The sequence below is a fragment of the Notolepis coatsorum genome (genome assembly GCF_963971535.1).
Source record: "Notolepis coatsorum genome assembly, chromosome: 15".
Taxonomy (NCBI): Eukaryota; Metazoa; Chordata; class Actinopteri; order Aulopiformes; family Paralepididae; genus Notolepis; species Notolepis coatsorum.
The window spans coordinates 24,951,333-24,974,400 of NC_140179.1; the positions used below are offsets into that span (position 1 = coordinate 24,951,333).

At 47.2% G+C, this 23,068-nt stretch overlaps 1 protein-coding gene across 1 annotated transcript in view; it reads left to right on the forward strand.

Annotated features, from left to right (window-relative positions):
• Positions 1–23,068, forward strand: part of slc26a5 (solute carrier family 26 member 5) — a 42,768-nt gene that overhangs the window by 5,300 nt on the left and 14,400 nt on the right. The window contains exons 4-10 of the mRNA XM_084330814.1: positions 1,627–1,808; positions 7,462–7,626; positions 10,068–10,303; positions 12,590–12,737; positions 15,078–15,191; positions 15,807–15,884; positions 16,089–16,184. Coding sequence (XP_084186940.1) covers positions 1,627–1,808; positions 7,462–7,626; positions 10,068–10,303; positions 12,590–12,737; positions 15,078–15,191; positions 15,807–15,884; positions 16,089–16,184 — 1,019 coding nt within the window. The remainder of the gene's footprint in view (positions 1–1,626; positions 1,809–7,461; positions 7,627–10,067; positions 10,304–12,589; positions 12,738–15,077; positions 15,192–15,806; positions 15,885–16,088; positions 16,185–23,068) is intronic.

Consider the following 23,068-nt stretch of genomic DNA (forward strand, 5'->3'; position numbering starts at 1 on the left):
AGGTGCTGCATGTGAGTGAACTGAATATCATTTGATGCTTGGCACAGTTGGCAGGGTGCGCCAATGCAAAGTCTGCTGTGTACGTTTGTATGGTTTCCAGAGGTTAGGAGTCAGGAGAGGAGAAGAGAAGAGTATCAAGGCAAGGGAATAGATCCAAGTATATAGTTTCAAGTTTCAAGTTTTGTTTTATTTGTCACATATAAGGTACACAAACATTACAGTGCTTGGTTCTGTATGAGCCTCCAAGCAAAAGACCAAACAAAATACAAAATATACAAATATACAGAACTAAAATGTAGGTATTTGTGTGTCTTCATGTGGATGTTGTGCACAATGAATGTTTAGAGTGGATTAATTAAAGTGAGTTTAAAGTGAGTTTAAAGTGAGTTTAAAGCCACCATTCTGTCCTCACTGACTTCATTTGGGGATTTTCCATTTGAATCCTCTATTTGAGCTCTGTCCACTAGTCACGTTAGAATATAGGTCAGAGTGTCTTCTTCAGAGTGTCTTCTCCTCATCTGAACAGGTTCAGAACTATATTATGGTCCTTCTCCGAGCAGCACTGGTCCTCACCTGAACAGGTTCAGCACTATATGGTCCTTCTCCGAGCAGCACTGGTCCTCATCTGAACAGGTTCAGCACTATATGGTCCTTCTCCGAGCAGCACTGGTCCTCATCTGAACAGGTTCAGCACTATATGGTCCTTCTCCGAGCAGCACTGGTCCTCATCTGAACAGGTTCAGCACTATATGGTCCTTCTCCGAGCAGCACTGGTCCTCATCTGAACAGGTTCAGCACTATATGGTCCTTCTCCGAGCAGCACTGGTCCTCATCTGAACAGGTTCAGCACTATATGGTCCTTCTCTGAGCAGCACTGGTCCTCACCTGAACAGGTTCAGCACTATATGGTCCTTCTCTGAGCAGCACTGGTCCTCATCTGAACAGGTTCAGCACTATATGGTCCTTCTCTGAGCAGCACTGGTCCTCATCTGAACAGGTTCAGCACTATATGGTCCTTCTCCGAGCAGCACTGGTCCTCACCTGAACAGGTTCAGCACGTGAACTCTCTCAGCTCTTCACGCTCTGCTCCGTGTTTGCCTGCGCGTCTCTCAGCTCTTCACTCTTCTCTGTTTCCCTGGCGTCTACCCGTCTAAGTTTTGTACCCCATCCCATTTCTGCATTGTACCTCACTGTTACTCATTTTACTCTGTGTTGTATATTGTATATATGTATATTGACTTTACTTACTTAAAAAAAATTATATTTATTATGTTTTTCGTAGATTTGTATAGTTTTAACTTTTTTTTCTACCGGGCAGTCCGGTAGAGAGAGAGCGAGAGAAAGAATGGGAGATAGACGGGGGAAGACATTCGGCAAGGGTCGCCGGGTCCGGGAGTCGAACGTAGCGCTGTACGTGGTGCGCCACCCTGGCGCCCGACTTTACTTACTTTTACTTATTTCTTAATTACTTTTTTTTTTTTTACTTACTTTCTTTTTTACTGTATGTAGCACACTCTCAGGGGCTCTTTCAGAAATAAGCATTTCATATAAAGTATTCTGTATTTTGTTGTGACATACAATATAAACAAACTTGAAACTTGCTCTGTTTCCCTGCGCGTCTCTCAGGGACCTTCGCGGTGATCAGCCTGATGATCGGCGGCGTGACGGTGAGGGAGGCTCCCGACTCCATGTTCTACGTCCAGTCGGCCAACGGCACCAATGCCTCTCTGGTTCTGGACGTGGAAGCCCGCGACGCCCGGAGGGTGCAGCTAGCCGTGGTTCTCACCACCCTGGTGGGGGTCATCCAGGTGGGTTCAGCTAGCTAGCCGTGGTTCTCCCTAGGGCTGGGCGATATGGCCAAACATTTTATCACGATATATCACGATAACATTTTTCATATCGTTCGATATGGATAATTATCGATATTTTTATTAGTATTAAAAAAAGATTTTCTTTAAAAATAATTATTTAAACAACAAATGTATTTTTTATTTTGCAGCAATTCTTTGTCGTTGCCGCCATCTTTAGTGTTACAGCCCCTCACACTCCAGTTCTCAGGCTGCAGCTGATTTGAAAGCGAAAGTAAACAGGCTTCTCTGCTGGCTGTGGCTCCAGGGGAGTTGAACAGTTCTGGCTCTGCTAGTTTCTTTTTTATCTTTTGGCGCTTTTTTGGTGGACAAACCACCGCACATGTGCACCGTGACTCGTGACTGGAGTCTAGCTCTGCTAGCACACATAGCCTACTGTGTACAGACGGTTTCAAACTGTATTTTAAATTATAAAGCAAACTAAATAAATGGACAAGAGAAAAATAAATCTCAATTTGGTCATTTGGACAAGCAAAGCCATTACTTTAAGTTGCAGGCAAGAAAGACAAGTCTGTCCACTGTCTCTGGGTTTAAAGCTGCCCGGTTGCAGGTCACAAGAAAAAAAATTCTATTAATTATCGATATTATTTGTATGATCGATTATTAAAATATATCCCGATAATTATCGTTATCGTTTTATCGCCCAGCCCTAGTTCTCCCTGGTGGGAGTCATCCTGGTGGGTTCCTACACAAGGTCTTTAGGGGGAAAAGAAAAGGTGTAGATATTCCTTGTGTGAATGTGTGAGTGAATGGGTGAATGTGAGGAACAAAATTGTAAAGCGCTTTGGATAAAATTAAGCTGCTATATAAATGCGCCATTTAGCATTTTACTTAACCAGTTTACCTTCACCTTTGTGACCTATATTCACATTCTTCTCAGCTGCTACCTGTATTTGACCCCACACTGCTGCCATAACAAACAACCATAAAAAGCTGTGGGATACGGTAGATGCTAGGGATGGCACGATGCCACTTTTTCATATCCGATACCGAGACCGATATATCACAGCCTTGAATATCTGCCGATACCCATCCGATACTGCGCCCCAGTGGCGCACCGCATACAGCACTACGGTGGCATTCGTTGCACATATAAACTCTACATACTCCGTTTCCATGATGAATCTGCAAGTGTTTAATTAAGTCCGTGGTGGGTGACCAAGTTGCAGTGGGTGACAATATTGTCACAAGGAAAGATGAAATTACCTACCTGGGTTCCATCCTAGAGGCTAATCTCTCCTGTGACAAAATGGCATCCAATGTAATAAAAAAAGTCAATCAACGAACTCGATTCTTGTACCGGATCTCCTCTCTGGTAAACAGGAATACCCTGAAGACTCTGGCAGGAGCACTCATTCAAGGGTACTACGACTATGCTTGCACCTCATGGTACCAAAGCACCTCAAAGGCGCTAAAAACAAAATTACAAACATCTCAAAACAAACTGGTCAGACTACTGCTTGACCTTACTCCTAGAATGGCTTAGAGTAGACGACAGAGTACAGCAACTTGCAATGGGCCTGGTCTACAAGATACACTACACGACCAAGGTACCCATGTACATGTCAAAATACTTCCCAAAGGTCAGTGAATACCACGATCACAACACCAGAGGGAGCTCCACAAATCATGTTAAACCCAGATTCGGCTCAAACAAGGGACTAAACACGTTTCGGAATTATGCCACATCAATGTGGAACGCCCTACCCAAAGCTGTAAAGGAATGTGAATCACTACCCACTTTCAAAACCACTCTCAAGGAACACCTACGGGAGACTGCAATTCGAAACTGGCCCCTGTAAATGTCCTAACCCAACCCCCTCCAATATACATAACTTACCTAGTATGGTTTTGTCAATATTCCAATGTACAGTTTTGCTTGTTTGTACAGTGTTCTCCCCCCCCCCAACCCCCTCCAATGTAAATTACGTAGTATGGTTGTCAATATCCCAATGTACAGTTTTGCTTGTACAGTTGTACAGTGTTTCCCCCCCCAACCCCGCCCTACCCAACCCCCCAACCCCTCCCTACCCAACCCCCCCCCCCACACAACCCCACCCAACCTCCTCCAATGTACAGTTTCTACGTCAAATGTATATACTCCCTTTTCTGGACTCTTTTTGTATCACAAACAGTACTGTATTTGCAAATCTGGTATGTCATAAATGTATAGATGTAGCAGTACTGTCTATCTGTATGTCATGTATGTCATATATGTCCTGATGAATTGAAAATGGGGGACCCTGATGTAAACAAGACGAAAGTCTTTCTCTGGTCTGCATCCCCTAAACAATTGTGTGTATTGAGCTGTACTGTATTGTACCCATTCTGCAATCTGTTAATAAAGTTTTCAATCAATCAATCAATTTCCAGTGTTGCTGCCACCCCTATAAATACTTGCGTTGCAGATTGTCTTTATTCTGTTAGGTCCGTAGCTCCACCATTGTCCGCTCCTAGTCCACTCTGCCCTGCCTACCTGTCCGTGACCCCAGTACGGTGGCCTGTACTCTGTGTCGTATTAGCGTGCACACATTAATTAACATAACATCACAGGCTGTTGGGTGGCTATGTGGCGCAGTGGGCAAGGCGCTCGCAACGAATGCTGGAGACTAGGCTCGAACAGGATGCCTCCTGTTCGAGCCCCGCTCTCCACATTGCTTTCAGTTTAGCTGGTCGTCCACAGTAATACACATTGGCCGTATTACGGGGAGGGAAACTGAAGGGTGGGGATCGGGCGTTGTGGACAGCGACTCCTACAGGTCGGTTGGTGCGCCTGCGCAGTAGAATCAAGAAGCGACGGGGGCGGGGCCCCTCCAAAGCCCAGACCCCCGACGCTGAAAGATCGAGCCGCGCAGGTGAAAAGATGCGACGGCTGTTACCTCGAGTATCGGAGGGGACTCGTGCTATGTATGACTTAGTCCACATTGCAGCCGGCTTGTGGGAGGCAAGAAACAAAGTTCGAAGACAGGGGAGGGTTGAATTGGACGATATGAAAATTGGGATGGGAGAAAAATAGAAAATTGGAGAAAAAGTGGATAAAAAAAAACATCACAGGCTGTTTGGCCTTTTTCTTCTTCTTTGAGCTTAAAACAACTCCACACAGCTGACATGATCGCGGCTCATGTTTAGCTAACGCTAGCGGTGTTGTCGCGCGCGATGGCACACTTTACGGCATGTATCGGATCGGGAAAATACTTCCTGTTTTTCTCGATATCCGATCCTGTGAATTTGGCCAGTATCGGACCGAGGGGTGGGTGGGGAACACTGTACAACTGTACAAGCAAAACTGTACATTGGAATATTGACAAAACCATACTTGGTCATTTACTGTACATTGGAGGGGGTTGGGTTAGGACATTTACAGGGGCCAGTTTCGAATTGCAGTCTCCCGTAGGTGTTCTTTGAGAGTGGTTTTGTTAGGGTTTGAACCGACCTCAAACGCACGGCACAGACAGGAAGTTCAGAGTTAGCCAAATACTAGGGCGTATTTATTTACAGAGTCACAAAGGGGTAAAGTAACAATTATGAAACAACAAGGGAGACTGCCATCGGCAGAGTTCTCTGCGGCTCTGCAGATCCTCCTGGTGATAGCGGTGGGGAATCGGTATTTGACGTTGTAGCGGCTCTGCAGATACTCCCAGCTTTAACTCGAGGTGGAAAACGGAGAGAGAGAGAGATATCAATAACAGTCCAACGAAACACAGAGGCAGTGTGGTTCCCTCCCTTAGCTGTGTCCAGAACCAATGGACAGTGACAATCTTCAGTGTTCTCCACAACACACAAGTTAGCTGAGTTTAGTGCAAACAGAAATGGTATCTTCAGTGTCTCTTCTAAACACACACTTCAACTGAGTCCAGTGCAAACAAAAATGATAATCTTCGGTGTTCGTCACACACACAGACAGAATAATCCAGAGGGGTTTGGTTCCAACTCACCCAAGCGCAAACGCGTAAAGCGGGTAAACGAGGCGCAGCTCCAAACGGGGAACAAGGTTCTCATCAGCGGATCTCCACAGAAAGTCCTGGAGGGAAAGTAGACAAGGTACAGCAACGGGGAAAAAGCAGGCAAAAGCAGTTGTATTCCAAAACGACCCGACATCGATTGAAGGGAAGTCCCAGTATAAAAAGCCTCAGGGGCGCTAATCAAAAACTATGACAGGTGCGCGCTGGAATTGATACTTGCTCCAAAAGTGTGTGGCGGGGAATACACCAATCAACACAGCACCTTAAAGGAGCGGAGCGTGTGGCGGGGAATGCATCAATCAACACAGTACCTTAAAGGAGCGGAGCGTGTGGCGGGGAATGAACCAATCCTCACAGGTTTTGAAAGTGGGTAGTGATTCACATTCCTTTACAGCTTTGGGTAGGGCGTTCCACATTGATGTGGCATAATTGCGAAACGTGTTTAGTCCCTTGTCACAAGCTCACAGGCTCACAGACAGAGGGCTAGATCCACAAAGAATGGATTGCACAGAGCAAGTTGCACCCTTACTTACAATTCATTATGAATTGAAAATGGGGGACCCTGATGTAAACAAGACGAAAGACTTTCCCTGGTCTGCATCCCCTTAACAATTGTGTGTATTGAGCCGTACTGTATTGTACCCATTCTGCAATCTGTTAATAAAGTTTTCATTCAATCAATCACCGTGCAGATTGATTGATTGAATGAAAGTTTTATTAACAGATTGCAGAATGGGTACAATACACTATGGCTCAATACACACAATTGTTAAGGGGATGCAGACCAGAGAATGACTTTCGTCTTGGTTACATCAGGGTCCCCCATTTTCAATTCATAATGAATTGTAAGTAAGGGTGCAACTTGCTCCGTGCAATCCATTCTTTGTGGATCTAGCCCAGAGTGTTTACCCAGAGCAGTGGGACTTCCACCACTCGGTGAAACCTGAACCCGTGTCGACATCTCTGCCCTTCTACCTCCAGGCTGCTGCACCTGTATCTGTTGTGGAATCTCACTCCCAGCACAGCGTGGGTCAAAGTTGCATAGATTTTCTGTTTTTAATGCCTTCTCTCTCTTTCTCTGTCTCTGTCTCTCTCTCACTTTCTCTGTCTCTCTCTTTTTTTCTCTCTCTCTCTCTCTCTCTCTCTCTCTCTCTCTCTCTCTCTCTCTCTCTCTCTCTCTCTCTCTCTCTCTCTCTCTCTCTCTCTCTCTCTCTCTTATCTCTGTCTCTCTCCCCCCCTCTGTCTCTATCCCCCCTCTCTCTCTTTTCTCTCTCCCCTCTCCTCCCTACCCCCCCCCCCCCTCTGTCTTCTCTCTCCCCCCCCCCTCTCTCTCCCCTCCCCCCCTCTCTCTCTCCCCTCTCTCCCCTCCCCCCTCTCTATCTCCCCTTCTCCCTACCCCCCCTCTCTTTCTCCCCCCTCCCCCTCTCTCCCCCTCTCCCCCCTCTTTCCCCCCTCCCCCCCTATCCCCTCTCCCCCCATCTCTTCTCTCTCTTCTCTCTCTCTCCCCCCCCCCTCCCCCTCTCTCTCTTCTCTCCCCGCCCTCTCTCTCCCCCCTCTCTCCCCCTCTCCCCCCTCCCCCCTCTCTCCCCCCCTCCCTCTCTCTCCCCCCCTCTCCCCCTCTCTCTCTCTAGTTGGTGCTGGGTCTCCTGAGGTTTGGCTTCGTGGCCATCTACCTGACGGAGCCTCTGGTGAGAGGCTTCACCACGGCAGCTGCGGTCCACGTCTGCATCTCGCAGCTCAAGTACCTTCTGGGGGTCAAGACCCAGCGCTTCAGTGGCCCCCTGGCAGCGGTCTATGTGAGTCGCCGTGGTAACAGAGTACCTGCGCTAGGGCTGGGCGATATGGCAAAAAATCATATCGCGATAACGATATGATAATGTTATCATATTTCTCGATATCGATAAATATTGAAATTGTTATAAGTAAAAAAAAATATATATATATATTTTTTTTTAAACAACAGATGTATGTTTATTTTGCAGCAATTCTTTGTCGTTGCCGCCATCTTTAGTGTTACATCCCCTCACACTCCAGTTCTCAGGCTGCAGCTGGTTTAAAAGCGAAAGTAAACTGGCTTCTCTGCTGGCTGTGGCTCCAGGGGAGTTGAACAGTTCTGGCTCTGCTAGTTTCTTTTCTATCTTTTGGCGCTTTTTTGGTGGACAAACCACCGCACATGTGCACCGTGACTCGTGACTGGAGACTATAGCTCTGCTAGCACACATAGCCTACTGTGTACAGACGGTTTCAAACTGTATTTTAAATTAGAAAGCAAACAAAATAAATGGACAAGAGAAAAATAAATCTCAATTTGGTCAGTATTGTCATTTGGACAAGCAAAGCCATTACTTTAAGTTGCAGGCAAGAAAGACAGGTCTGTCCACTGTCTCTGCTTCAGTGGGCCCCTGGCTGCAGTCAGTGGTGCAGTCGTAATATGGGAACTGGTAACACGCCACGCCACGTGCATGCGCACAGAACAGATTTTTTTTTTTTTTTTTTTTTAAATAGAGAAGCTGAAAAAGGTAGCAGGATGTAGCCTTCAATATATAAAGAAATTATATTGTCAACAGATATGGTTGAAAAACAAACAATGTTTTAAATGTAATAGTAGTTACCATTTCTTTAATTGAATCAACTTAAACTAGAAAAGTAAATACAAACTAAATTAACAATGTAAGTTACATTGTTAATTTAGTTTGTATTTACTTTTAGTTTAAGTTAATTCAATTAAAGAAATTGTTTTACACACAAACACAAAAGCAAACTTAAAATAATCAGACAACTTGTGTTTACTTGAAGTTTGTGTGTGCATGACTCCTAGTGCACAGCCAGGGAGGTTTGGTGATGAACCTTGTGGTGCGCTCACACCCACTCGCGTGCGCAGTTATACACACACACACACACGCACGCACACACACACGCACACACACACACACACAAGCGCATATACGCGTTTCTTGCTCTCTATTTGTGTGAATGTGCGTGCGAGAGAGCAATTGGAAAGCTGGCGCGCAGCACGGCAGACGCTTGATTCAATCATAAGCAGGTAGACCCCATCACGAATTCCGAGCCACATTAGTATTCACCTCCACTGCCGTCACACAGAATGAAGGGGGAGATGCATTCAGATAGCCAACACCCAGACACCTAGTCTACCTGCGCTTTTTGTTATGTAAAACGGTGGCCGCCAGCCGGGTACTTAGTCACAACGAATGGATACAGCGCATTTTTGTGTGCGCGTACACGCGAGTACACATCCGTGCGCAATCGCGCGTACTTAGTTCTGCCTCAGTGATCTAATAACACGGCGTGTACTGTAAACCGCGTGTGTGCACGACTGCACCCCTGGCTGCAGTCTATGTGAGTCGCCATGGTAACAGAGTACCTGCGCTTCAGTGGGCCCCTGGCTGCAGTCTATGTGAGTCGCCGTGGTAACAGAGTACCAGCGCTTCAGTGGGCCCCTGGCTGCAGTCTATGTGAGTCGCCGTGGTAACAGAGTACCTGTGCTTCAGTGGGCCCCTGGCTGCGGTCTATGTGAGTCGCCGTGGTAACAGAGTACCTGCCCCCTGGCTGCAGTCTATGTGAGTCGCCGTGGTAACAGGAAAGTGTAACAGTAATATACAAAGTACAGGTAATTAAACTGGATATAAGATATATCAATTAGTACTACTGAGTAATAGTGCCAATTAGGGATGTCCCGATCCCGATCTTCGAAAAATCACGTGATCGGCCCCGATCCCGATCACGTGATTTTTCGAAGATCGGGATCGGCAAAAAAAAACAGTATATACGGTATATACAGCATTATTGTACATGCTATCATAGTTATATGGGTTATATGCAGGTATATAACTAGGTATATAGAAGGATTATATGCAGGTGTATCAGTAGGTATATAGAAGGATTATGCAGGTGTATCGGTAGGTATATAGAAGGATTATATGCAGGTATATAACTAGGTATATAGAAGGATTATATGCAAGTATATTCAGACAGATATGGATATACTGTATATAAGCAGTAAATATAGATATATAAATGTATATATGGCATATACAGTACAGCACTGTTGCTATCATACAGAATATATGGGTAGACTAGACTATAATATGAGGTAGGTAGTTATGACGATTACTATGGTGACAGACAGTGCAGGACAGTTGTGTACTGTAGACAGTAGGTAGGTATGGAAGACCAACCCTCTCGTCTCCGCCTGCCCCCCCCCCCCCCCCCCCCCCAGAGCGTCCAGGCCGTCTTCAGTGACATCACCAGCACCAACATGGCCACCCTGGCGGTGGGGCTGGTGTGCATGGTCTTCCTCTACGGCGTCAAAGACGTCAACGAGCGCTTCAAGAAGAAGCTGCCGGTGCCGATCCCGGGGGAGATCATCGTGGTCATCGTGTCCACGGGCGTCTCCTACGGCATGGGCCTGAACGCCACGCACGGTGTGGACGTGGTGGGAGCCATACCGAGGGGGTGGGTCGTCAGTCACGGTTACTGTCTTTTACTGTCATGCACTTTGCTACTAAGTAATCTACCTTGCCTAATTACTACCTACTATTGTAATATGTCTATACTACTATGCTACTAGGCAAGGTATATTACTACCTACTATGCTAATATGTCTATACTACTATGCTACTAAGTAATCTACCTTGCCTATATTACTACCTACTATGCTAATATGTCTATACTGCACTCAAGACTGTAGCACTCAAGTGCGACAAACAATCTTACTGACCCTTAGCTGCCAGAGTTGTACCCTCCCTTCCTGCTGACCTGTTGCACGCAACTTGTAAGTCGCTTTGGACAAAAGCGTTCAGCTAAATGACTGAATGTAAATGTAAATCTACAGTAAGAGGAAGTAAAGGGGATTTTTGTACTGGATGCAAAAAAAAACACAGTTGGGATTGTAATGAATTTATCATTTACAATACTGTTTCATATAGAGCTGTAAATTAATCATTTTTAATATGAGATTATTCAAATGTTTTCAAATTGTTGCTAATTATTCATATCCAGCGTGGTGAACATCCTGTCCTCAGAACTCTCCAGGCTCCTTTTTTATATTTTTTTATTTAAAGGGGAACTATCTTATAAATGGCCTTTTTCAGTGTTTAGCATTGTTTCCTAGCTATGTGGACTTATATTAATATGATCTATGTCTCTAATTCTCATATTGGCGCATTCTTCCAATTCTCCTCTCACAATATTCACCCTCACTGAACTGAGTCATCTGAAAATGTGATGATTTGTGATGTCAGAAAGACACCGCTGCATGATAATGTTCAGGCGGCGCAGTGGTTTAGGAGCCCAGGCTCAAAACGGCTTAAGATCTTGAGGTAGAAAAATGCTGTTTTTGAGGACTTGATTAGAAATACAAAACAATGAATTAAAAAAAATAAAAAATTACAGAGGTGTTCCATAAACTCACAGGAATTGTGTAAAGGTGCCCAAATAGTGAAATAAATAGTAAAATAGTTCCCCTTTAACCATTATTTACTTCCTGGACGTCTCTCTTTTACCTAACTTGCTCACAAATTCCTTCGCCATTGGCGACTGTGGGATTTTCAACAGGTTTTGATGTGGAATAATTATTTGACCCGATATTATTCACAGAGGTGGTCAACAGAGTCTTTGATTGAGCTTAGAGTTTACTGACAGAATGACATGTTGCAACACAGAGAGACGCAGGTTACAGCAATGGCCCCCTAGCCTAGATCTCTGTATAGACCTGTTCGCTGTATACGTCAGACTCAGTGGTCGCGCGCATCACCGGAGCAGAAAGGAATGTAATCCTGGTCAGAACAACGGGGCAGACTACAATATATTTGCATTTGTTAGCCATGCTAGCGATCTAAACAATCAACCCATACCAAAGCTGGATATGTAAAAGGTGAAAGACTCACACTCACAGCCGTGCTGATTTGGCTAAATGACATCCAGCCGTTTTCGTTTGAAACAACTTTTAGTCAGGGGAGTGCCATGGTTTCTCCATAGAGCCCCGTCGTATTCTTTTAGCACATAGCAACTCGCGCAGGTCCAGGGTAACTTAGTCACGTGACTCAGTTGGTATTGCTGATTGGCTCGAACACGGTATGTTACTTTTTGTATACAGCGAACAGGTCACGGGCTAACAAAGTATTTATACAAGAGAGTAGACAAAACAAGTGGAGCATAATGTGTTCGATTCGATGCATCGATTTGAATATGTTAGAATCGATTATAATCTAAATTAATCTAAATTAAAAAAAAAAATATATATTATTATTATTTTTTTAATGTTTTTTTTGTGTGTGTATTGTTTTTATTGACCTATAGTCCATTCATGTTGAGTGAATCAGTTCCCCCAGCCACATTTGTGTATTAATTATTTTTTGGTGAATTAACTGATCGAAAATTAATCGAAGATTAATCTAATCGAATCGTGGTCAAATGAAGAGATTTCATGATGCATTGAATCGTTGCCTGAAGAATCGTAATCGAATCGAATCGTTGTGAGGTTGAATCGTTACACCCCTAGTACACAGGTAATATATCTGAATTGTGCACTAATGCTTGCAGTGTGAACATAGCCATGCTGTGTGTGGGTGTGTGTCTGTGTGTGCGTGTCTGTGTGTGTGCGTGTGTGTCTGTGTGTGTGTGTGTGCGTGTGTGTCTGTGTGTGTGCGTGTCTGTGTGTCTGTGTGTGTGTGAGTGCGTGCGTGCGTGTGTTCGTAAATGTCCCTGTCACTGATGTGCATTCTGTCCTCACCCCTCTAGGCTCCTCCCACCTGCCATCCCAGACTTCTCTCTGCTACCTAACCTGGTCACGGACTCCTTTGCTATCGCGGTCGTGGGATTCTCCATGGGCATCTCGCTGGCCAAGATCTTCGCCCTGAAGCACGGCTACAGCGTGGATGGAAACCAGGTGAGTGATGTGTAATGAACCGGCCAGGGATATGTAACTAGTGAGAGTAGGTAAGGGATATGTAACTAGTGAGAGTAGGTAAGGGATATGTAACTAGTGAGAGTAGGTAAGGGATATGTAACTAGTGAGAGTAGGTAAGGGATATGTAACTAGTGAGAGTAGGTAAGGGATATGTAACTAGTGAGAGTAGGTAAGGGATATGTTATGGGAACAGAGGAACGGGACCTGAATAAGAGAATGCAAACCAGTTCAACATAGAAAACGCTAAATAAGCGTGTGTTTATTCACAGCAGAATAATCATACAGACAAAACAGAGTAATACAAACAAACAAGGTGGTGGTGTCGTGCGAGCAGGTCGGGAGGGCCTGGGTTAATGAGATGTGTGGTTACTCCCAAATGTGTGGTGTAGCAGATGACGATGTGTGTGTATTTTATATATATATATACATACATACATACATACATATATATATATATAATGGAGTCTTACCGTGTCGTAATATGTAGTGGATCAAGGTTGCCTCAGCAACGCCAGGAAATAATATCGGGAATACCCCGAGGGAATAGCACGCGAGGGATTTGGCGAGGTGGGGGAGAAAGAAACATGGGAGAGAAAACGAGTGAATTGAACGCGACGTGCGGCTGCGAGGGGCGACGTCTTCCCAAACAAACTAGGCACAAGAGAAAAAGAACACGAGATTAGTAAACCAGCAAACATCTACCCAAGCTAGAAGGGAGAGAACGAGGTTAGGATTAACAAAGGCAGATAACAACGAAAGTTAAACACTCAGAATATTGAATGTAATCACAATGACTTGGAAAGGACAAAATAGTCAGAGGAATATTAAGACGTAAACCTACTGTTCCAACAGAACGAACTCCCGTAGTCCACTGGGCTGTTCAAGCGTTTATAGTCCGGGAAGAGACAGCAGTCTCTGATTGTAGATCAGACAGAACCAGCCGTGGAACGGGAGCGTCTATCTAGGGAGACGCGCTTGTCGGGGCTGAGTAACAGCGCCATGCGACCTCTGGGGGGAGCTGTCAGACGCAGGGACCTGCTCAGGTGCAGTCCTCACAACAGGATATGTAACTAGTGAGAGTAGGTAAGGGATATGTAACTAGTGAGAGTAGGTAAGGGATATGTAACTAGTGAGAGTAGGTAAGGGATATGTAACTAGTGAGAGTAGGTAAGGGATATGTAACTAGTAAGAGTAGGTAAGGGATATGTAACTAGTGAGAGTAGGTAAGGGATATGTAACTAGTGAGAGTAGGTAAGGGATATGTAACTAGTGAGAGTAGGTAAGGGATATGTAACTAGTGAGAGTAGGTAAGGGATATGTAACTAGTGAGAGTAGGTAAGGGATATGTAACTAGTGAGAGTAGGTAAGGGATATGTAACTAGTGAGAGTAGGTAAGGGATATGTAACTAGTGAGAGTAGGTAAGGGATATGTAACTAGTGAGAGTAGGTAAGGGATATGTAACTAGTGAGAGTAGGTAAGGGATATGTAACTAGTGAGAGTAGGTAAGGGATATGTAACTAGTGAGAGTAGGTAAGGGATATGTAACTAGTGAGAGTAGGTAAGGGATATGTAACTAGTGAGAGTAGGTAAGGGATATGTAACTAGTGAGAGTAGGTAAGGGATATGTAACTAGTGAGAGTAGGTAAGGGATATGTAACTAGTGAGAGTGGGTAAGGGATATGTAACTAGTGAGAGTAGGTAAGGGATATGTAACTAGTGAGAGTAGGTAAGGGATATGTAACTAGTGAGAGTAGGTAAGGGATATGTAACTAGTGAGAGTAGGTAAGGGATATGTAACTAGTGAGAGTAGGTAAGGGGATATGTAACTAGTGAGAGTAGGTAAGGGATATGTAACTAGTGAGAGTGGGTAAGGGATATGTAACTAGTGAGAGTAGGTAAGGGATATGTAACTAGTGAGAGTAGGTAAGGGATATGTAACTAGTGAGAGTAGGTAAGGGATATGTAACTAGTGAGAGTAGGTAAGGGATATGTAACTAGTGAGAGTAGGTAAGGGATATGTAACTAGTGAGAGTAGGTAAGGGATATGTAACTAGTGAGAGTAGGTAAGGGATATGTAACTAGTGAGAGTAGGTAAGGGATATGTAACTAGTGAGAGTAGGTAAGGGATATGTAACTAGTGAGAGTAGATAAGGGATATGTAACTAGTGAGAGTAGGTAAGGGATATGTAACTAGTGAGAGTAGGTAAGGGATATGTAACTAGTGAGAGTAGATAAGGGATATGTAATAATGTGTCTGTTGTAATAATGTGTCTGTTGTAATAATGTGTCTGTTGTAATAATGTGTCTGTTCTTCACAGGAGATGATCGCTCTCGGTCTGTGTAACTTCATTAGTTCCTTCTTCCAGACCTTCGCCATCACCTGCTCCATGTCTCGCAGTCTGGTACAGGAGAGTACAGGAGGGAAAACACAGGTAACACACTCACACACACACACACACACGCACACACACACACACACACACACACACTAACACACACACACGGCACACACACACACACACACACACACACACATACACATTTAGAATCTTTATTTATGTCCACATAAAGACAATGTTTAAAGGACACAAATATTATTAACCAAAGTTACACACACACATGGATGATGAACCTGACAATCAACACACAGCTCATGGATACAGATAGCAGCGTCACACACACACACACACACACACACACACACACACACACACACACACACACACACACACACACACACACACACACACACACACACACACACACACACACACACACACACACACACCCTGTTCAGTTCACACACACCCTATGAGTAAAGCGTCTACAGGAAGTGGCAAAGACGTTAATTACGCATGTGACCTCATCACAGTAGCTAAATTGGTGCCATAAAAACCATAAAGATTAGACGAGGCACAGGTGTTGCCATTTGGAGTGTATAAATGGGAATTGATCAGTGATTGTTGACACAGTTATCTTATCGCTGTGTGTGTGTGTGTATGTGTTTGTGTGTGTATGTGTGTGTGTGTGTGTCTGTGTGTGTGCAGATTGCAGGGCTGCTATCCTCACTAGTGGTGCTGCTGGTGGTTGTGGCCATCGGGTTCGTGTTCCAGCCCCTCCCCCAGGTGAGTGTGTGTGCGTGAGTGTGTGTGTGTTCCAGCCCCTCCCCCAGGTGAGTGTGTGTGCGTGTGTGAGTGGGAGTGTGTGTGTGTGTGTGTGTGTGTGTGAGTCCACACGGGTGTGTTTGATTTGTCTGTAAACAAGACCGAAAAAATAAACTTCATTCATTCAAATTTGTCCCGGGCGATAATCCCGGTCTATGTTCTCAGACGGTGCTGGCGGCCATCATCATGGTCAACCTGCTGGGGATGTTCAAACAGACCCGCGACATCCCTGCACTGTGGAGAACCAGCAGGATAGAGCTGGTGAGTTCCTGCAACGTTTACATTTAGTCATTTAGCTGAACGCTTTTATCCAAAGCCACTTACAAGTTCCGTACGACAAGTCAGCAGGAAGGGTACAACTCTATCAGCTGAGTAACAATGATCATCAAACAGTGCTGAAACTTGGGTGCTGCAGTGTTGAGTGCATAGTAGTATAGACATACAGGTGCAGCTCAATAAATTAGAATATCGTGGGAAAGTTATTTTGTTTCAGTAATTCAATTCAAAAAGCGAAACTCTCATAGATTATAGATTCATTACACACAAAGTGAAATATTTCAAGCCTTTATTTGTTTTAATTTAGATGATTATGGCTTACAGCTCATGAAAGCCCAAAATTCAGTATCTCAGAAAGTTTGAAAGTTTGAAAAAAAATGTATATAGAAATGTCAGCCTTCGGGGCGGTCAGGTGGCGTAGCGGAGATTGCGCTCGTCACCAATGCAAGAGACTGCGGTCTCGACTCCCGGAGTCAGCATTGCTTGGGGCTTGGGCTGATCGCTATACTAACCCGTTTGGCTGGGTTAGGGGGAGGGCAAGTCATGGGTGGGAATCTGGCGTTGTGGACAGCGACGCCTACAGGTCAGGTCTGGGCGCTTGCTCAGCGGAGGCAGGACTTGATGAAGGCAGCGTGACCTCCCACGCGTTACACTTCACCAATGAGAGTCCTCGCTGCCAGGTGAAAAAATAGTCACTGGCTGTCGCCGCGCGTGTCGGATGACTTCAGGGTTCCCTTGTACCGACCAGTAGGAGAACATGCGCACAACAAACAGGTAGTGAGTTTCATAACATCACTTGCCGACAGTATTATCCCCACAAAGAAGGTGCGGGTGTTCCCAAACCAGAAACCGTGGGTGGATAGTACTATCAGAGCAGCTCTGAAATCTCGCACCACTGCCTACAACCTGGGCAGAGAGTCAGGAAACATGGAGGAGTATAACGCTACAGTCTATACTCTGCGCAAGGCTGTTAAACTTGCAAAACGGACGTATGCTGACAAAATGGAGACATAAATGGCACAGAATGACACAAGAGGCTTATGGCGGGACTTCCGGTACGAGAGGAAACGGGTAGCACGCGTGTGCTGGAGCTCCTGGTCGAATAAGTAAAAAAACTGATGAATAAAGACCCGAAAAGAAATAAAAAATGGAGATGCAATCAAGGAACAAGGAGGAAACAAGGAATGAGAAGAAGAGAGAAAATGAGGGATCTCTGAGAAGGGAGAATTTGAAGATACAAAATCCCCGTCGCGAGGGAGAGAGGGACCAGGGGTGCAGTGCTGGGCATACGCGGTCAAACGACGTTTGGGCTTCGTCACTGAGGCAGAATTGCGCGCATCCTATTATTATGCAAAGTCTAGGTGATAAGTGCCGGCCGGCACTTATCACCTAGACTGTGTGTGTGTGTGTGTGTGTGTGTGTGTGTGTGTGTGTGTGTGTGTGTGTGTGTGTGTGTGTGTGTGTGTGTGTGTGTGTGTGTGTGTGTGTGTGTGTGTGTGTGTGTGTGTGTGTGTGTGTGTGTGTGTGTGTGTGTGTGTGTGTGTGTGTGTGTGTGTGTGTGTGTGTGTGTGTGTGTGTGTGTGTGTGTGTGTGTGTGTGTGTGTGTGTGTGTGTGTGTGTGTGTGTGTGTGTGTGTGTGTGTGTGTGTGTGTGTGTGTGTGTGTGTGTGTGTGTGTGTGTGTGTGTGTGTGTGTGTGTGTGTGTGTGTGTGTGTGTGTGTGTGTGTGTGTGTGTGTGTGTGTGTGTGTGTGTGTGTGTGTGTGTGTGTGTGTGTGTGTGTGTGTGTGTGTGTGTGTGTGTGTGTGTGTGTGTGTGTGTGTGTGTGTGTGTGTGTGTGTGTGTGTGTGTGTGTGTGTGTGTGTGTGTGTGTGTGTGTGTGTGTGTGTGTGTGTGTGTGTGTGTGTGTGTGTGTGTGTGTGTGTGTGTGTGTGTGTGTGTGTGTGTGTGTGTGTGTGTGTGTGTGTGTGTGTGTGTGTGTGTGTGTGTGTGTGTGTGTGTGTGTGTGTGTGTGTGTGTGTGTGTGTGTGTGTGTGTGTGTGTGTGTGTGTGTGTGTGTGTGTGTGTGTGTGTGTGTGTGTGTGTGTGTGTGTGTGTGTGTGTGTGTGTGTGTGTGTGTGTGTGTGTGTGTGTGTGTGTGTGTGTGTGTGTGTGTGTGTGTGTGTGTGTGTGTGTGTGTGTGTGTGTGTGTGTGTGTGTGTGTGTGTGTGTGTGTGTGTGTGTGTGTTGGGCGTGTGTTATGTGACAAAAGACCGCCCGTCTCGTCCCCAGCTCCGACTCATGAAAGAGGAGAGATACATGTATGCGAGAGCGCGCGGGAGCGCGCATGCACGTGGCGTTTGGCCTTGGCCCATATTACGACTGCACCACTGAGAGGGACCAGGTGGAAGGAGGAGGTGGGCCGGCCGCGCTCGACAGGGAAGTGCCAGGATGGGCGGTCTGCATGCAGGCCGAGATATTGGCATATATGAAAACAATGACGGACGCAATATTGGCGGATATGCAGACAATTACGGACACGATAAGGACCGATGTCGGGAGGCTGGGGGGGGGAATTGAAGACGGAGCAGGAGGATATCGGGGGAGAAATGGATGCAGGACTCGAAGCGGTCAATGAAAAGATGGTGGAACAGGGTGAGAGCGTGGTTGGACGGGAGAACGGCAGAGGCGGAGGAATGGGAAACGAAGATACACGAAGTACTGACAATTGCAATTCTACAACAAGAAAAAATGAAGGAAAAGCTGTCGGACATGGAAGGGAGACCGCGGAGAAATAATACCCGGTTATGGGGATTGGAGGACGGAGTGGAAAGGGAGTCTATGGCCCTGTATGTGGTGATGGAGATTCAGAGAGCCCACGGGGTGCCTGCGCCGAAGCAGCCCGCTGGCAGGCCCCCCGAGAGCGGTTACTATTAACTTTTTGAGATTCGAGGTGAAGGAAATGATAAGGAGACGTGAAGGAAGAGACGAGGTGAGACACGGGGAGGCGAACGAGAGGAGTACATAAAGAACGGATTAACCACCCCAGCTATAGACAATAATGCCCAATGGAACACATACACGAACGCATACATAATCACTGCAGATGGAAATAATTAGGAGGGTAAATATACAACGCATAGAATAATTGGAGGAGTAAACATGCTACACACAGAGAATGGAGAACTATAGACACACAGAGGTTTACACACATTGGACTGGGATGAAGGAGAGACAATGGAACATGGGACTCGAGTCACAGGAGGACTGGAAGGTGGGGGTCTCGGAACAGGAGGAAAAGCAGACGGAGAACTTTGACCAGGAGCTCTAGCACAATAGACAACACGAATGTTGGACAATTATAGTGAGATGAAGGGGGGCCAAGACATCAGGCACCCCTCGCCAGAGCCCTCTCAACAAGAGAGCCAATACTCTGCACCTACCAGCAGGGGAGAGGGGGTGACTTATGGATCCCCCGTACACCTTGGGAGCGATTTATGTAAAGTATATATGTTTTAAATGTGCACATGGACAAATATGAAGGACAAAAATTCTAAATGTTGGACATGAAGAGAGGCTTGGAGAGCCTCCTGCGGGGGGTATCTTCGTCTCTGGGGGGGGGGCTTCTCCAGTAGGAGGGCTGATCCCCCTCCAAACCGCCAACTGGGGAAAGAGTGCGCTTATTGTATTGTTAGTTTTATTTTCATAAACGTGTGCGGTGATGTCGGTGACATGGGAGGTACAGTGGGTTTCCTGGGGTCCTCGGCCGTCGTGCCAGGGCGGTCAGGTGTCGGGGCCGGGGGGGCACCGGGCTTGGCGTCGCGGGGGGTCGGGGGGCCATTGAGGCGTGGTGCTTAGACCTTCTGCGGACCTGGGCTTGAGGCTCTAGTGGGCCGGGGGCCTGGCGGTCGGGCGGGGGTGGGTGGGGGCTCTGGCGGCTCGGCTCTGTGCATGGTGGACCAGGATATGGGGGTGTTCTATCTCTCGGGGAGGAGGGCGGGAGGGAGGGGTCTCTCACAGGGGGATCAGAGAGGCTGGGCTTTGCCCGGCGGGGCCCTGTGTGTTGGGGGGCCGATGGGCGTGGGGTGGAGCTCTCGGGGGCATGGGGAATAGCGGGCTTGGCTCGGTGGGGGGGAGTCCCCTATCCTTTCCTCTACTGGGCCTGGCCCAATTGATTCAAGGGACCCGTGTCGATGGGGGCCCGGCTACGGGCGCAGCGGCCTAAGATATGGGGGGCGCCGGGGAGCTCCCGTAGCTCACCGCATATCTCGGCGCTATTTCTGCGTCGGGGAAAACCGTGCTCGTCACGGATCTGGGGGACACGAGTTCGATTCCCGGACCCGCCGTCATTTCTCAGAATGTCTTCCCCTGCTCTACATCCCATTTTCAACCTGTTTCTGTCGGTCATGCTTGACCAGAAAAAGCGATAAACGCTAAAAAAGAAAGTTTTAAAAAAAAGATATGGGGGGCGCCAATGGGCTCAACTCAGGGGGGGGGGGAGTCGGGGGTGGGGGGTCAGCGTTTATGCGGTTTGACCCGGGAGAGTGGGATCCCGTGGGTTGTGGGTTGGTTGTGCGTGGGGTGGGGGGCTTGGTGGCATGGGAGGTAGCGGGCTTGGCTCGGTGGGGAGGAGTATTGCCCCTCGCCCCTCTACTGGGTCGGGCCCAATCAGATTCAAGATGCCCGTGTCGCTGAGTGCTGGACCCCGCGTGGGACGGACCTGGGATGCGGGGGAGCCCGGTTTCTAGGGGGGGAGGGTGGGAGGGGGGGGGTTCCTCTTGCAGGGGTCTGGGAGTATGAGCGCAGCCGAGTTCAAGGGGCCCACATCATTGTACTGTTGTGTTATTGATGTTATTGTATATGTTGTGTTGTATGTCTATAAGTGTTCAATAAAAAAAAAAGGCTTATGGCGGGGACTGAGGACGATAACTGACTACAAAGTCAGCGCCCCCTCAATGGGGAGCGACGACGCCTCTCTCGCGGACAAACTCAACTCTTTCTACGCTCGGTTTGGTGCAGACAGTGGCGCCGCTAGCTCAATGGCTAGTGACGTCACTGGCGCGTCGGCTGTTGTGGAGGGGGGGGCATCCGCGGGGGGGGCGGGGACTCTCTCTCATTGTCGGTACACAGTGTGAGAAGAGCACTTATGCAGGTGAACACCAGAAAAGCTGCTGGCCCAGACGGAATAACGCATACTTAAGTCCTGTGCTAACCAGCTAGCCCCTGTGTTCAGCGCCATATTTAATCGATCCCTGGCGGAGTCAGTCGTCCCCGCCTGCTTCAAGATGTCTACCATCATCCCTGTACCAAAGAAAACCTCCCCAACATGTCTCAATGACTACAGACCGGTGGCACTCACCTCTGTGGCCATGAAATGTTTCGAGAGGCTGGTCAAGGATCACATTTGTGCCTCCCTCCCCAGTGATATGGACCCTATGCAATTTGCATACAGGCCAAACAGGTCCACTGATGATGCGGTCTCCCAAGTACTGCACAGCACCCTCTCTCACCTTGACCGCCAGAAGGGGGGCTATGTGAGACTGTTGTTCATTGACTACAGCTCAGCGTTCAACACCATAGTCCCCACCAGACTGGTGGACAAGCTGATCGAGCTGGGTCTGAGCTCCGCTCTGAGCGCCTGGATACTGGACTTTCTGAGCGAAAGGCCCCAGGCGGTCAGGGTGGGGGGTCAGACCTCCAACACCATCACCCTGAGCATCGGGTCCCCCCAGGGCTGTGTTCTGAGCCCCCTGCTGTACTCACTATACACACACGACTGTGTGGCCAAGTTCAGCTCCAACTCCATAGTGAAGTTTGCGGACGACACAGTGGTGGTGGGGCTGATCTCGGACAACGACGAGAAGGCCTACCGGGAGGAGGTTGAGGTACTGGAACGCTGGTGCCAGGACAACAGCCTGCTCCTGAACATTGGTAAAACCAAGGAGCTGATCGTGGATTATAGGAGAGGACAGCAGGAGACACACACACCACTGAGGATAAACGGGGCTACCGTGGACAGGGTGAGCAGCTTTAAGTACCTGGGGGTCCACATCTCAGAGGATCTGACATGCACAACACACATAGACTCAGTCGTAAAAAAGGCGAAGCAACGCCTCTACCACCTGAGACAGTTAAGGAAGTTCAGAGTATCTGGGAAGATACTCCAGTCCTTCTACTCCGGAGCTGTAGAGAGCATCTTGACTGGAAACATCACTGCCTGGTATGGAAACAGCACGGCACAGGACAAGAAGGCCCTACAGAGAGTGGTGCGCTCAGCCGAGCGTACCACGGGTATTGCACTACCACCCCTGCAGGTTCTATACAACAAGAGGTGCAAATCCAGAGCCTGCAGAATAATGAAAGACCCTCACCACCCCAACAACAGCCTGTTCATGCTGCTGAGGTCAGGCAGACGCCTGCGAACACCAGCTACTAGGACAGAGAGACTTCGGCTCAGCTTCTTCCCCCAGGCCATCAGAGCCTTGAACACTAAACTCTCCACACAGAAGCACACATGAGCACACACACGACACACACACTGTACACGCTCACACACTAGCAGCCACTTTAACATGAGCAAGCACACACTCATGCTGCACACGCCCACACTTATGGCCACTAAGGAAAGGTCACTTTAAGAATAGTATAGTATAACTTGAGAAGATTGTATAATATAGCATGTACAGAAAGACCCAGTGCCTCATCCGTAGCTAACAGTGTATTGCACTACCACAGGACCTAGCATGTCCTACCATGCTCTGTAAATAACTTATGTACATATACCGATATGCCCTACTCTGTTTACTTGTTTTATTGCACAATGTCGTTCTATTGGATTCTATTATATGTTATTACTATTGTATTATGCACATCGTTGCGGGCAAGACCACCCG